This window comes from Montipora capricornis, chromosome 14 (genome assembly GCF_036669925.1).
Source record: "Montipora capricornis isolate CH-2021 chromosome 14, ASM3666992v2, whole genome shotgun sequence".
Taxonomy (NCBI): Eukaryota; Metazoa; Cnidaria; class Anthozoa; order Scleractinia; family Acroporidae; genus Montipora; species Montipora capricornis.
Window position 1 is genome coordinate 226,509 of NC_090896.1, and position 14,698 is coordinate 241,206.

The 14,698-nt window shown below is 40.4% G+C and overlaps 1 protein-coding gene across 1 annotated transcript; it reads left to right on the plus strand.

The window, feature by feature from the left end:
- The first annotated feature begins 1,533 nt into the window (after positions 1-1,533).
- On the plus strand, positions 1,534-14,469 carry LOC138033777 (uncharacterized). The gene is made up of 7 exons (XM_068881593.1): positions 1,534-1,895; positions 2,626-2,736; positions 5,646-6,017; positions 6,293-6,730; positions 7,789-8,187; positions 8,987-9,382; positions 13,258-14,469. Exons 1-7 carry the CDS (start codon positions 1,733-1,735, stop codon positions 13,647-13,649), a joined length of 2,271 nt encoding a protein of 756 aa, XP_068737694.1. The 5' UTR covers positions 1,534-1,732; the 3' UTR covers positions 13,650-14,469.
- Positions 14,470-14,698: the final 229 nt, after the last annotated feature.

A 14,698-nucleotide genomic window follows, 5' to 3' on the forward strand; every position in this document is an offset into this window, starting at 1 on the left:
GTTTAATCAACGTGGCCTACATTTCCTGTAGGCATGCATTCCTATTCCTTCGGTGCGATATCCTAGTTACAGATAACAGAAAGAAGAAATAACAAAAAAATAAAATAAAATAAAACTCCTTAGACAGGAAAAGCCCACTTTCAAAAAACATTGTTAGTGATTTTTTAGCAGTAGCAATCTCTTTTAGAATGGCGAGTCGCAGCAAGAATACAGTAATTTAGTGCCTGCTCATTAGTGGACCTAACGTGGTAACCGTATAAGAAATTACTTCAATTTAAAAAGATCTGTTCTAGTGTTTTTTCATACCACCAAATTTGAAAGTGATTCCAGAAGGAGGCAGTTTTGATGCAAGAGACTGAGAGGTGGTCTAATGTTTGCTTCTCGCTTTTGCAAAGGGTGCAGCGATCGCTGTTTTTTATGCCATCTCGGTATAAGCTTGCTTGAGTGGTTAATATGTTCTGTAAAATTTTGTACTGGAGCGTTTTAAGCTTTACGTCTTTGGTAATTTTAAACGGTAAGCTGTAGATCAGAAAAGCCATCTGCTGTCGGCAGCTCATATGTTTTCTTAAGGATTGTGATTTTTAAGACTCTTTTTACAGGGGGGCGGAATAGCATCGATTAGACCACAGTATGTAGTAAAGGGTGTAATCATCTTAACCTTTGCATTAAATTCCGAAAAATTAAGGAACTTTTTAAGTTCGTTCAGCAGATCACTCACGTAAATGATATTGCTAGTGTACCAGTCTTTATAGGACACAGGTTTTTTGTCGATCAAAATCTGACAACTTCAATACAACTTTCTTGACATGTTGAATTCTTGTAGAAAATAAATGGTCTTGAGAATAATATTCCTTTTTCGCTAGAAGACCTCTATAAGACATTTGATAGGAAAGGTGTGAGCACGGATCAACCAAATCTCCAACTTGCGACACAATCCTGAGGTAGTGACAAAACCGATTACGCCACACAAGATAAGGGGTAAAGTGGTGGGTCACGCTTCAGAATTTCTTTGAAATAGTCTACCACATTCATTGCTTCTAAAATGGTTGAAACATCTGAATATATAGAAAACATCTAACATGAAAACGAAGAGCATACAAGCTTAAGGGCATGTGAGAGACGAGTGCAGCTTTGTTCCACGCTTCTGGATATCGCACCGAAGGAGATACGATTGCATGCCTAGAGGAAATGTAGGCCACTTTGATTAAACAAAACAAACATAAGCTGTGAAGAATCGCGATCAACCGTCTTAAATTTTCCTTACTGATATCAGTTAAAAGTTATGAGAATTTATTGACTCATATATATAGGAAGGTAACATTCACTACAATGTAGTTGATTATTTTCTTAGTTTACTCTCTGTATTTTCTCAATTGAATTCCTTCTTAAGGACCTTTTTCGGTAGAAAGGGAAACTAGACAAAGAACCTCCGACCCTCGAAATGCTACCGTCGACTCTCGACTCTCGACAAAAAGGCAGGCAAGACTTGGGGTGAAAGATAAAATAAGCTTTGATGAGTTCCTTGCCCAGACTTGCCGCTTTGCTGAGATGTTCCAGGTGTATCGCCCCCACCGGGCTCCAACGTTATCTTCTTCAGTGACGTCATATGTGTAATAAGAGAGCAAAGAGTAGGTCATACAAACTTCATACGAATATAATGAATGACTGATAAGGTTTGAGTAGAAAGCACAAACTAAAGAGGGCCCGTTAAAGCAGCAGCAAGGAACCAGAGATGTCTTCATCTCGCGCAAATCATGCATTGGAAAAGACCAACAAGACTATGTCGGCAACAGGAAGGAAATTAATGATCGTTGCTGTTATTTTGTTGACATTGGTTATCATCGTCTTGATTGCTGGAGTAGTTTTGATTCACAAAAAGATCGCAAGCCTGAAAGGTGCCCTTACAGACGATTACTTTTTTGTTTATATTCCCGTAGATTTAGTTACTATATCTGAGATATGTCCTATTAAGTGTCGCACGTCAAACTTTTCAGCAGTGAAAAGCGTTAAACTTCTCTTTGAACTCAATCACTTTCAGATTCAACCTTCAAGCAAGTCGGTAAGCGCGATTGTGGACATTTCTTGGGTCGTCACTGGTGGCCTTTTTATTTCACTGCGATTAACAGTTGAGGATGCTGATACCATATGGCATTTATATATTCTCACAGAGGCCACAGAGGCCGCCCCAGGTTGCATGAAACTGTGAGAAATACTTTTTACAGCCGTTAAAACTTAATTCGTGGTTTTTTCTGCGTCTGTCTGTCTAATTCAAATTACCCCGCGAACGGCGGCACCTCGATCCTCCTAGAAAGTCTGCAAGCAGAGGCCCTTCGATCTTCTTGATAAGTCGGGAAGATTCAAATTTCCTCTCTGTCCAGTTTTTGTCAAGAGGTCGGTATTCGAAGCAGAAAAACGATTTGTTCTGTTTAATATCATCACTCATCAAGGATAGACAATACATAGAAATGGCAATCGGCTCCTGCAGATTTCCTGTGGATAGTTCTTAAATCGAGCTTCGATGTTTCTTTAAAACAATCTGTTCTCTAAATTTACCATAAATAAGTGATCAAACGAAACGAAAAGAGACAGGTACCCCAGTTTTTAAAAAAAGTCTTAATTTAACAGATGGCGAAGCAAAAAGACACCACGTAGACAGCACGACCTCCAATTTGGCTAAAAGAGGAATCCACATCCAGCGGCAGATCAAGGGAAAACAAAAACCAATTGCACAGGAAGGTATTTAAGTTGTTGTAAGAAATTCTGTCGTTAAGCCTGATCCAGACGTTTAGATCGCCATGTGACGATAGTGGCAAATGATGCAAATGAGCTCGAAATTGCGTGTCCCTGTTACCGGTAAATTTGAAATTCAGGTTGAAATGATTTCAACCCAGGTAAATTTAATTTTAAACTAGGTTGAAATTGAAAATAGGAAACATGAACAAAAAGTCCATCAATTGTTAGCAAGTACGTGTATATTGGTAAGTAAATCAGTAAGGAGATGTAGTTAGCGTACGTTTTTTTGCACTGATTTTAAATGGTTAGCATTAAGGTTGGGGTTAGGCATACTGTGCATGATAACTACTTCTGCCTTTTTTATCTTAGAGCAGCAGAAAAAACAAAAACTTGTTTATCGAAAATTACCTTAATGTGACTTAACCCTTTCACTGCCGAGGGCTCCCCCATTGACGAGTAAAATCGTCTGGCGTTAGACAGAGTAAAATCTATGTGTCAATTTGCATTTTTGGCGGTGAAAGGGTTAATGTGGTTTTTGGAAGGAAAAAGACAATTGACTTTTTAGACGGTAGATTATTGAATGATGTACAGTTACTTGTACAAATGTAATTCAGTATAAAACCCTTTTGTGGTTATAAGTACTTGAACAATCAAATTCCATTTTTTTTTCTGGTAGTCCACAATGTTTGCATGTAGTTGAACAATGAGAAGTAACTTCCTTGTTTTTGCACCTCTTGTACATGCGTCACTGATCAATTGCCTTTTTTTGCATGCTGCAGTGAAACTTACTGTTTTAGTTGTGTCTAATAACACATTCATGTCTTGAGTAATGTGTAGCCTGTTTGGTGCGCATGCAATCCAAGTGTTAATAATTCCAAATTTGGTTACAATTTTCATAAATCCATGTTGTGTGAAGTGTGTTTGGTTGTAATGGACTTTTGTCCACTTAATTAATTTTTATTTTGACAAAGTTGTTGACTTGGAATGAAATAGCATTGGGTTTGCTTGTTGTCGTTTTGTTGTTGTATTTTCTGTGTGTGTTTCTTGGTTTTTCCAGATGAGGTGTCCTTATCTCCTTTGTTGACTTGATAAATGAATAACAAGCACGTTTAGGTTCTTCTTCTTCTTCTTCTTCTGAATATTTTGTGAAATGATCAATCATGTAGAGAATCCAATTGTGTTTGCGATGACATAACATGTACATGGTAAGTTTCTAAGGTCCATAAGGTCCATTAATTTGCAAATGTGTTAGGAATTCTCTTGCTTGAATAGGGGCTAGCACAGGCTGTTTTTGACTGCTGGTGATCGACTTTTGTTCTTCGTGTATCGAGCAGAGTGGCACAAAGAGTTGTATTACTTCTTAGTAGTTTCGCTTGATATAATTGTCCATCTTGTCTCTTCCTTTGCGCGCAATATTCGAATGGGTTTGGCAAAGAACTTGGTGTAGTTGACATTCTTAAACAATTTCGTTTCCGTTCTTGGATAATATTTTGCCACCCCCAGTTTCCATCCTTTTCTTATGATAAGACTTGTTCTGTCCTTGCTCTCTTCATTAAGTGTTTCTAACCACGTCACTGCATCGTTGTAAAAGTTGTCGTCAATAAAAATGTTATTTTGCTTGCTTTTGTCTTTTTGGAAGCTTTAACTTCACCCAATGGTTGGTAGAATATCTCTGAATCAACACAACTTGTGTAAGCCATTTTACGAACCGTACAGGGCCACGCATTGCGCAGGAGTAAACTTTTGCATAATTTACTATGACCGAGAAGAGTCTGGGCCCTTTTGCACCAGGAGAAAAGTAGTTGGTATTAAAATTAGTGACAACTGCTTGTCCAAGTCCTGTGTGGTTTTGCGGTTAGTTACGGCCAAGAACTCAACACTAAGCGATGGCAGAGGTGCCCGGTTCAAGACTCGGTCGGTAGCGATTTCTTTCTCTCATATAGTCAATGGAATTGAAGGGTTAAGGGTACATAAAGTAGTGGTAGGTGTGACGAATGGATCAGGGGATGGAAGGTTAAGAGGGATAGGGACAGACAGAAAGAGAGTAAGAAAAGAGAGCAAAGTTGGAGGAGGGAAAGGCAATCTTTTGTATTTTTTTGTTTTCAACCCCCTAAAAAAACCGTTCCCCCTTTTTTCAACCACACCCCATAAAGAAAATCCGTTTTCAAACAGTTCATTCAAATTTACCTAGTTTGACTTAAATGGACCTGAATTTAATTTCAACCTGTAACATCCCCACCAAAAATACCGCCAACCAGTTGGCTCAGTTGTCTGCCCTCCGTGGTTTATCATGGTGGGGAGGGTAAATGCTCGGAGATATTAGTTTCACTAAGCTACTCTAAATTCCGAAGGCAAAGAAATATATGATGGTGATGATGATAATGATGATGAAATGCTATCAGACGATGTCTGTAATATACGGAGGGTTTTCACTCACGTGACCAACAGCCATATTGGATTACTGAAACAAAAGAAAGTTTTTGCATAAAAATAGAGTTCAAATCCCAGAGGATTAGTTTGGTACACCATCATGGCCGCCATTCCTTTGCTTTGGAACACCAACATGGCCGCCGTGACGTCATGTGAAAACGCTCTATAGAAGAACTGCTTTTTCACACCTAAGCACCCTAAATAGTGCTGGAGACCTGCAAAGACGGAATTGTTCCTCTACGACAACACTTTATGTGCAGCCTATATCAGTAATTGGAATGCAAAAGAGTTTTCAACTTCGTCCTTTACACGTGATGCCAAAACACTCGCTTACAATTGCTTTCTATCAGTTTTCCGTTTACTATATCTTCGTGTGCAGCTCAGCATGATTCCAGAGCAAAAATTATATGGCACCATACTTTTTGAAGGGATGGTAGGTTGCTGCTTCAAAATCAATCAGTATTTCATTTTTCGTCTTTCAGCCAAATGCCAGGCGATATCAATTCCATTGTGTCAAAACATGTCTTACATCATGGGTCAGTTCCCAAATCATTTGAAACAAACACAAGAAGAGGCCAAGGCTTGGATAGACGCTAACGAGGTCACAAAGCTCATACACAGTGGGTGCTCTCCCGATATAGGGCAATTACTGTGCTCAATTTTGTCACCTCCCTGTAATGCACCTGGAACACTTTTACATCCCTGCAAAGAGTTCTGCAGACGTGCCACTAAAGCCTGCAAGGATGAAATAAAGCGGTATAAACTCAAATCACACCCTCTAATGAGATGCCGACTGTTGCAAAAAGAAGAAACGCAAAAGTGCTTTGATGGTTCTTGGCAAAGGAACACAGCAGGTGAGAGCCTAAATGATTGAAGCGAAATGTTTCGGAAAATGCAACACAGATATTAAAAAAACCACCATTTAAATTTACCGACGTTATACCAATACCACAAGCGTGGAAGATAAGGGAAATTCTCTCGGACGTTTAACAACAGTATCTCAAGCGCAAGTAGCGGGATTGCGCATTAAGTGCTGATGAAAATGTTTTGCATTTGCTGTCAAAAGAAATCATATGCACACCTTCTTCTTAATTTTTAATCATTAGCTCTCATTTATGATGAACAACAGGTTGTCAGCAAATGCCGTTGAAACAATGTTCTAAGTACATCACAAGAACGCCTTCCTGGCGAGCACAGTTTCCTAACTACTTTGGTCACATGAAGGAGGAGGCAGTTAGCAAGTTAAATCAATTTGATCCCATCTGGCAACTTGCTGAGGACCATTTGGAATGCGCTTCCACCCTAGCGCATTTCCTTTGCAACATGTACGCCCCCAAATGCACAAGTTCTGAGACTCACGTACCACCCTGCAAAGAGCTGTGTTTGAATGCCAGATCAAAGTGTAAAGCCTTTTTTAGACGGATGAGGAAAGAAAATGGTTTTACCTGGCCGAAGGAGGTTGAGTGCAAAAACTTTCCGAGAAAAGGTACTGCTCCCTGCTACATGGAACCAAAGCCTACACCATCGCCAACAACAGAAATTGCATTTACGTATGCCCCACCTCCAGGTAAGAAATATCACTTCAATAACGTATAAGGTACTCTTTATTATCTGACATCTGGTTCAACGTTAACCATATCACTTTATCAAATAAGTTTCGTTAATAATTTATGACACCTGCCTAACATTGCCAATTAGAGATTTGCGTTAGATGTCCGTGCTGCTTTATCAACAACAAAACCAAGGAAAGGTTCCGGTTGTTTAAAAAAACACGGCTCTCCCGACTCTATTGTCAAAGCAGACAAACGACGAGCTCTAGAGATCAATCAGGAGACGGCAGGCGTGCAAACATCAAATTAGAAAGAGAGGATCCCATTTACCCTGTCATATCACACGCAAATCCCGCCTTGGAAAGCATATTCTTGAAAATTTCAAACTCTTCCAAAAAAATATCGAAGTAGCTCTGTATTTCCCTACCACCAGTCTTGCCACTCAAATGCGACAAACACTTGAACAACTTTTCAGTAAAGACTGGACAAAGAATTAATTCATCCGTGCTCTTTTACTTTGTTACCATGTCTCCACCAATGGTATAGCTTCTCCACTTCCTGTATAAACCTCAAACAATCCACAAATTTTCAATCAACTTTGACGAAGAGCTAACGCTCGAAATGTCAGCCATTTTTTCTTTCCACGGTGGCACTCCGACCTTTATGAACTGGACTGACCTATAATCAAATTTTCGTATTTTAATCTCCCACCGGCGAAGCACCACCATTTCCTTAGAAACTAACCCCTTTATTCCATCCCCGTTTTATCAAAAGTATGCCATTTTTATGCTAATTACAAAGAATTCACCGTTTAGAAATCGAACACAAATATTAGCTGTAGAACCAAATTCTTCCTACTTCTTTAGTTGTTTTATTTTTTGTCGTTGTAGAGTTTATGTTGCTAATTATGACTTGCTACGTTTTACAAACCATGTCCCTTGAAAATGTAACATTCTCTATAATACAAAATATATATCTTCCACTATGCTACGTATTAACATTAATCCTGCCAACAAAATTCGCTTCTTTGGATATGAACGGGATTATTGTGAATGCTAACGTGATATTTTTTCAGAGAAATGTGAAGAGATTACCATTCCAATTTGCAAAGGCCTTCCATACAAAATGACAAGGTTTCCAAATCATTTGAATCACACACTGCAAGAAGAGGCAGCTCTTGAAGTCCACCAATTCTGGCCGCTCGTGGAGATTAATTGTGCAGATGATTTAAAGCTCTTTCTGTGCTCCCTTTATGCCCCACCCTGCGTACATGCGAACGACTCACTACCTCCTTGCAGAAGTCTTTGCCGTAATTCTAAGAGGGGATGTGAGCCTCTGATGAACCAATATGGTTTCGAGTGGCCTAAACGTATGGCATGTGAACAGTTTCCTGAACTAGAAAAAGGTGGCGCAAGTTGCCTCAGCAGACCAAAGGAGACAGTTCAGCCGTCGCTACCATCCACAATTAGAAAAGGTGACTTATCGCTAAGCTTATTTGTTTTACGAGACATCTGGTTTGTCTCTTTCTACTGGGCAAACGTGCCCAGAGGGAAGGAGCACGAACCCTACCCTATCCAGACCAGAAAGACCAGACCACAACACCGGGAACTACATGCCCTACTCTTTACGACAAGTGTGCGGGTTCTTTTACGTCCCACAGGATTATGAACATTGAAGGGTTGTGAGACGGGACCTCCCGCTTATCGTCCTTATCCGAGAAGACTAGAGAGTCTAACCATTTGCAGATGTAATTACAAAAACAGCACTTTCTCCTCAGCTATTCAAAGACCCTGAGTGTTGGTCCGGCCGGAGTTGAACTCACGACCTCCCACGTGACAGCCCGGTGCTCAACCAACTGAGCCACCGGTGCGCGGTTTATTTACAAAGCCTGTGAAAATTCTTCAGTTTTGGAAACACTTTTGTCTTTGAGTGCGCTTAGAACATCGATAAAACATGAAAATTCGGTAGATTCTGTTTGGCTAAGAGAGTTCAAAACGGGATGTAATTTTCCAATAAATTTCAAATCCTAACATCTTAACAACTATGATAAGTGATGATGATGACGATGATAGTGATGAAGTAGCCAGCTTAAATGTCTTACTAGCAGAACATGTTTAAACCAAATGACCAATTTATGACCATGTTGGCTACAGAAGATTAACTGATTTTTTTTTTCTTAACATGCCACGTAATAACCTAAACCCTCTCTCTAAATCTCGCCTCTTTGTTTATTAGTGGCATAACCCTTTACAGCTAAAATGATCTATTTTCAGGAAAATGTGAAAGGATGACTGTCAAACTCTGCAGAGACCTTCCATACAACATGACAATGTTTCCAAACTATTTCAATCACACATTACAAGAAGAGGCAGCTCTTGAAGTCCACCAATTCTGGCCGCTCGTGGAGATTAATTGTGCAGATGATTTAAAGCTCTTTCTGTGCTCCCTGTATGCACCACCTTGCGTAAATACGAACGACTTACTACCTCCTTGCAGAAGTCTTTGCTCCAGAGTTAGGAGTGGCTGTGAGCCTCTGATGAACCAATATGGTTTTGAGTGGCCTAAGAATCTGGTCTGCGAAAAATTTCCTGAAGCAAATGGTGGCAAGATTTGCCTCAGCAGACCAAACAAGACAGTTCAACCGTCGCCAACAACCACAACGAGAAAAGGTGACGACTTTCTCTCTGCTTAACTGTTACCCATCGCCGCACACGCTGATTGTGGAGATTATTTCATTTATATGGGCGTTATTATTAAGACAGAAAAATTTCTCAATAGTTTAATTCACAAAAGGCAGATCCCCTAATGATACCTGGCTCAATATCTTTTCAATATGCTGCAAAATGTTGAAGAAGAGGCTGAAATACGCTCATGGCTTAACTTTGTTACGGAAGGGAGAAGCGAGACTGTCTCTAATTATAGTTCTCAGTGGCTCCAACCAGATAATAGGAGACAATTGCTTAAATTGTCTATCTAAGTGCGAGGATTGTAACTTAGTTGTGGGACAAAGAACTTGAAAGAATCTGATGAACACAACTAATTTAATCACAGCGAAAGCTTCGTCGACGCAATTTTCCCTTTCGTGAACAAGCGATGCCATGGACGAAAGTTTTCATTGTTAAGTTTGTCGTTTGCAAATGAGGAAAAAAGTACTTAATCTAGGACTAGATTAGCAGCGTATGAGAAAAAACCTTAGAAAAAGATTAGAAAAAATACTTAGGAAAAGGTGATCGAACGATCTCGAACTCGGTTTAATGGCTAAAGGACAGATGCAACTAACCTCTACACTAACGAAACAACGACTTTACATCGGCAATTTTAAAGTATTTAAATGAAGCTAATCCTAACACTTTTATTGAAAGCTAACGAATAAAAAGGCTTGGTTACTAAAAATGGCACCCACCGTCAAAAATGGCATCGCTTGTTTACGAAACGGAAATTAGCTTCGTCGACTACAGTTGATCGCAGAACGCGCCACCATCCAGGAACTTTACCTATCCTGCACTCCGAGGGCCTGGAACAAACAATATCGTTACATCGCCCTTTTCTATTAACAATATGTAAAAAAAGAAGAAACAAAATAACAACCACAGCAAGTAAGCAGAAAAGAAGAAGGAAACCTGAAAAAGATTCTCATTATCGTAACCGAAAATAAAATAGTGTTTGACTTCCAGCGGATAAAGCTATACGCAATGTTCACTGTTCGCTCATTGGACAACGAAATCATCCCGGTAGCCTGGCCTTTTAAACTATTCGCCCCCCTTTCGTAGTAACAGGCACATGAGCATTTGAAGGGCCTGACTGGGAGTCCATTTGTAAACCCACTGCTATCATTGATGCATCAGGAATCTGCTGCACATGGGATTCAGCAGGCACCACGTGTCCTCAGTGAAGGATAATGGATGATGTATGGGTTCCAGCTTGTTCTTTCTGATTTCCCTGCTTCATCATCTGAGTATGCTTGGTATTTCTCGAGAACCTTGTAAATATGAGAGGGGGTTGCGGCTATAGACTCTTCCATCTTCTGTGCGGACTCTTTAAGATCGTACTGCCACCTGATCCTCGACTTGAGCCTTAAACCAATAGGACCGACCCGGCAAAGGTAAAGCTCTTACCACATCTCCTTTCTCTAAAGAGTGCAATTCCTTAGCTCCTCTGTCATAGTAAATGGCTTTCTTGTGTTTTCTACTTTGCAATTTCCGTGTCACTTTAGGGACAACCTTTTGGCTGAAGCAGCTAATCTGCCAAGGGCAATAAAGATCGAGTCCTACGCGAAAGAAGACCGTATTCCGGGGAACTGTAGATTCCTTCGGATGGCGTGTTTCTAAAATCCAGTAGAGACAGATGCAGATCATAACCCGGATTTGCAGCTTTCGTTAAGATAGACTTCGCTGTCTTGACACTGTTTTCCCCATATCCATTGAACTGGGGAAACCTGGGGCACGTTGTGATGTGCTCAAACTGAAAATCTACCGCTAAGTTCTGAAATTCACTGCAGTCAAACTGCGGTCCATTTTCCGTTGTCAGCCTCTCCGGAAGATCATAGCTTGCAAAAGGAGGCTTCAGCTTAGTAATAACCTCTTTGGAGGTCTTGGACACTAACACGTCTTGCTCAAAAACGTTGGAATAGCTATCAGTGGTGACAAGGTAGTCAGTACCTTTGAGCGCAAAGAGGTCTGCTGAGACACTTTGCCAGGGTCTTGTTGGTATTTCGTGCACACTAACGGTTCTTTCTGTTGTGCTGGTTTGTAACTATTACAGATGCTGCATCCTGCAATGAACTATGGGATGTGCTTGTACATTCCTGGCCAGTAAAAAAGTAAAAAGCTTCCTTAGCCCTCCTCGTACAGCCCTGGACACCCAAGTGGCTTGCATATATTTTGTCTGTAATACACTGTCTCAAACTGTGTTGTACCACGAATCTCTCACCCTTGAATACAACACCATTCTGAACTGACAGTCAAAATAACCACGCATAGAGGGGGGGGGGGGGGAGGGGTACAGCTGCCAAATGTTCTGGCCAGCCCTGCTTGGTAACCGCGGTTAACAACTCAAGCTCTGCATCACTTTCCGTAGCAGCTCTCAGTTCTGACAAAGTCACTTGACGAATTGATACAAACTCTGCCATATTCACATGCTCGGTCTCCACTTCGGTTGGTGACCTCCCACAACCTCTTTGACTTCTTCATTCCGATTGGATGAGGGGAGATATGCTCTGCTAAGCGGATCTGAAATATGCACGTCGATGCGCTTAGTGTAGGCGACTTCCAAGTCAAACTTCTGTAACCGCAACACCATTCGTTGCAGCCTCTTCGGTGCACTTAGCAGACTCTTTTTCATAATTAGACTCCAGGGGTGTGTGGTCAGTTTGAATTAAGACCTTTCTTCCGTAGAAATAGCCCTCAAACCTCTCCACGCCGAAGACAAATGACAACAGTTATTTTTCAATTTAGGCATAATTGACCTCAGAAAACCCTCCGGTTCTGATATCACTTTTGTCCGATCCTGTACGTGATGTTGTTGAATTTATAAAACAGATGTGAAAGAAATGACTATATTCGGTTTGGCTAAGTGAGTGAAAAGGGCTATATGATAAATAATGATTATGATGATGTAATGATGGGTTAGCTAACTATAATGCTTTTCAACTTGAACACATTTAACCACCTGAACAATTTTGGCCTGCCTGACCAACAAGAGTATCTGTGGTAATTTTTGTGGAGGGTATGACAATGGAATTTATGTAGCAATCGTACTGCTTAAAAATTAGTAAACTCTGTTCTAACTTGTTCTCATAGCCAGCGAATGGCCTGTTAAGTTGTTTAATATTTTGCATAATTTGGCTAAGTATTAAGTAAACTAAAACTGAGTTTGAGAAGAGATGCTGGTTTTTTGTTTGTCATCGTGAGAGGTACATTGTGGTGTACATTGTTTTACATTTGAAATGTAAAACTCGGCGAGAGAATCACCTTCTTGGCAAGCGCCCTCAAGAAAAATAACTTCTTTTCGGAATGACGAAGATCGCAATCGTCCATACAAATGATGAAGTATAACTAAGAGATCTCAACTTCTTTAACTGATGGAAACGCATTGCAGTCCACAATTGGAATTTCCACGTTTTTTTGTCATGTATGGCAAAAGGGTTGCCTTAAAATCATTATTGAGGAACACAATAATCGGTTTTCAGCTTTTGAGTTCTTTCTTCTCAGACCTTTCCGCCGAAGTGTCCACGCTACATAGAAATGAACGACTTTGCGCGACTATTGTCGACCATGACCTCAAAAGAAAACCTACATTTCCCACGCCCAACCCGACACGATGCTGCTCAGTTGGAAGCAAAAATAACCCAGCCGAGTTACAACATTTGTAGTGGGGGGTATAAGATATTCTTAATAAACATTAATTTTACATAGGTGCGAGAGACTTAAATTTCTCAAAAATTGTCCGAGATTGTAGGTTTGTCCAAACGTTTACCAAGCCTACTGAGTCACAACCGTATTTTCTTTTTTCGTAACTACAACTGTTTATTGTTGTCTCGTTGTAGGTAAATGCGAGGACCTGAACATTTCTCTTTGTCAAGGTTTGCATTATAAGAAGACACAGTTTCCCAACGACTTGAACCATGTCACCCAAGATGAGGCAAGGTTACAGGTCAACCAGTTCTTTCCACTTGTGGCAGTCAATTGTTCAGCGGAATTGGCCCTATTTCTGTGTTCTCTCTACGCCCCACGCTGTAACGGTCCACCCTTACCATGCCAGGAGCTTTGCAACCGAGTTCAAAATGGCTGCATTGATGTTATAAAGCAATTTGGATTCGCATGGCCAAATCAAATGACATGTAATAGATTTCCCCTCTCCGGGAACGGCACTGATTGCGTTGATGCGAGTGCAATTGTTGAATCTACAACTGCAGTCCCATCTACGACTGATGGATGATGAGTCAGCCCTCATTGTTTGCACCTTAATAAATAATAATAATAATAATAATAATAATAATAACTTTCTTTTCACACTATAGTGTTTAAAGTTAAATAGCTTGTGGGGTGTGCACAACTAAAAAAAATCAAATAAATACATATCAAATCATATTGGTTTTGAGGAGAGGGGGAAACCGGAGTACCCCGAGAATAACCTCTCGGAGCAGTTGCTCTCGGAGCAACCCACATATGATGTCGGATCTGGGAATTGAACCCGGGCAACATTGGTGGGAGGCGAGTGCTCTCACCACTGCGTCAACCCTGCTCCCTTAAAGGCTGCCCATCTTCTACTTGACTCAAACTGAATCAATTACTGGAGAAATTACCTATGTTTAAATTTCACCAAGCAAGTAGCGAACGCATGGTTGTATTCTGGAATTCTTAGGATATCACACTGCTAATTAGGCTGAGCATGCCTTGTGTCATTTTGACGTCAGCAACCTGTTTAAACTTTGCATTTTGCGTAGTAATTGGTTCTTTTTGGTTAGGGTTAGTGAGCTTTTTAAGGTCCCTAAATTTCTTTTTGTCTGTCGCTATTCAAAGTAATTCCATCGAACATCTACAAAGGAAAGGAACTTTATTTAAGTGTCTAGTCGTTCTAGCGCTGGAGCACTAATTGGGGACACTGTAAACTGAAATTAACAATCAACACAAATCAAGTTTAAATGTTGGTTTTTGGAACTACAGAAAACATAAACGTTGCACACGATAAACTCGAAACAATGCGTAATTATTTTGATCAAAGAGACCTAACTTCATTAAAATTGAGTACAAGCAAATGAGTACAGGATCATGTTTAAGATTTGATCTTAGTTGTGTTGTGCATTCATTCGTTTGCCAAGCAAAAATGCCTCACCCTTAACCAAGCTATTTCGTCCTCCCAAGGACATCAGTGTCGTAAAACCAAAACCAAAGTAAATCGGTTTGTAGACACGATAGAAGGAAGAGTGTGAGTAAGTCATGTTGGTTTGTTCTTGCTCGCTCGTTGGTGAGCTTCCAGACAAGCTC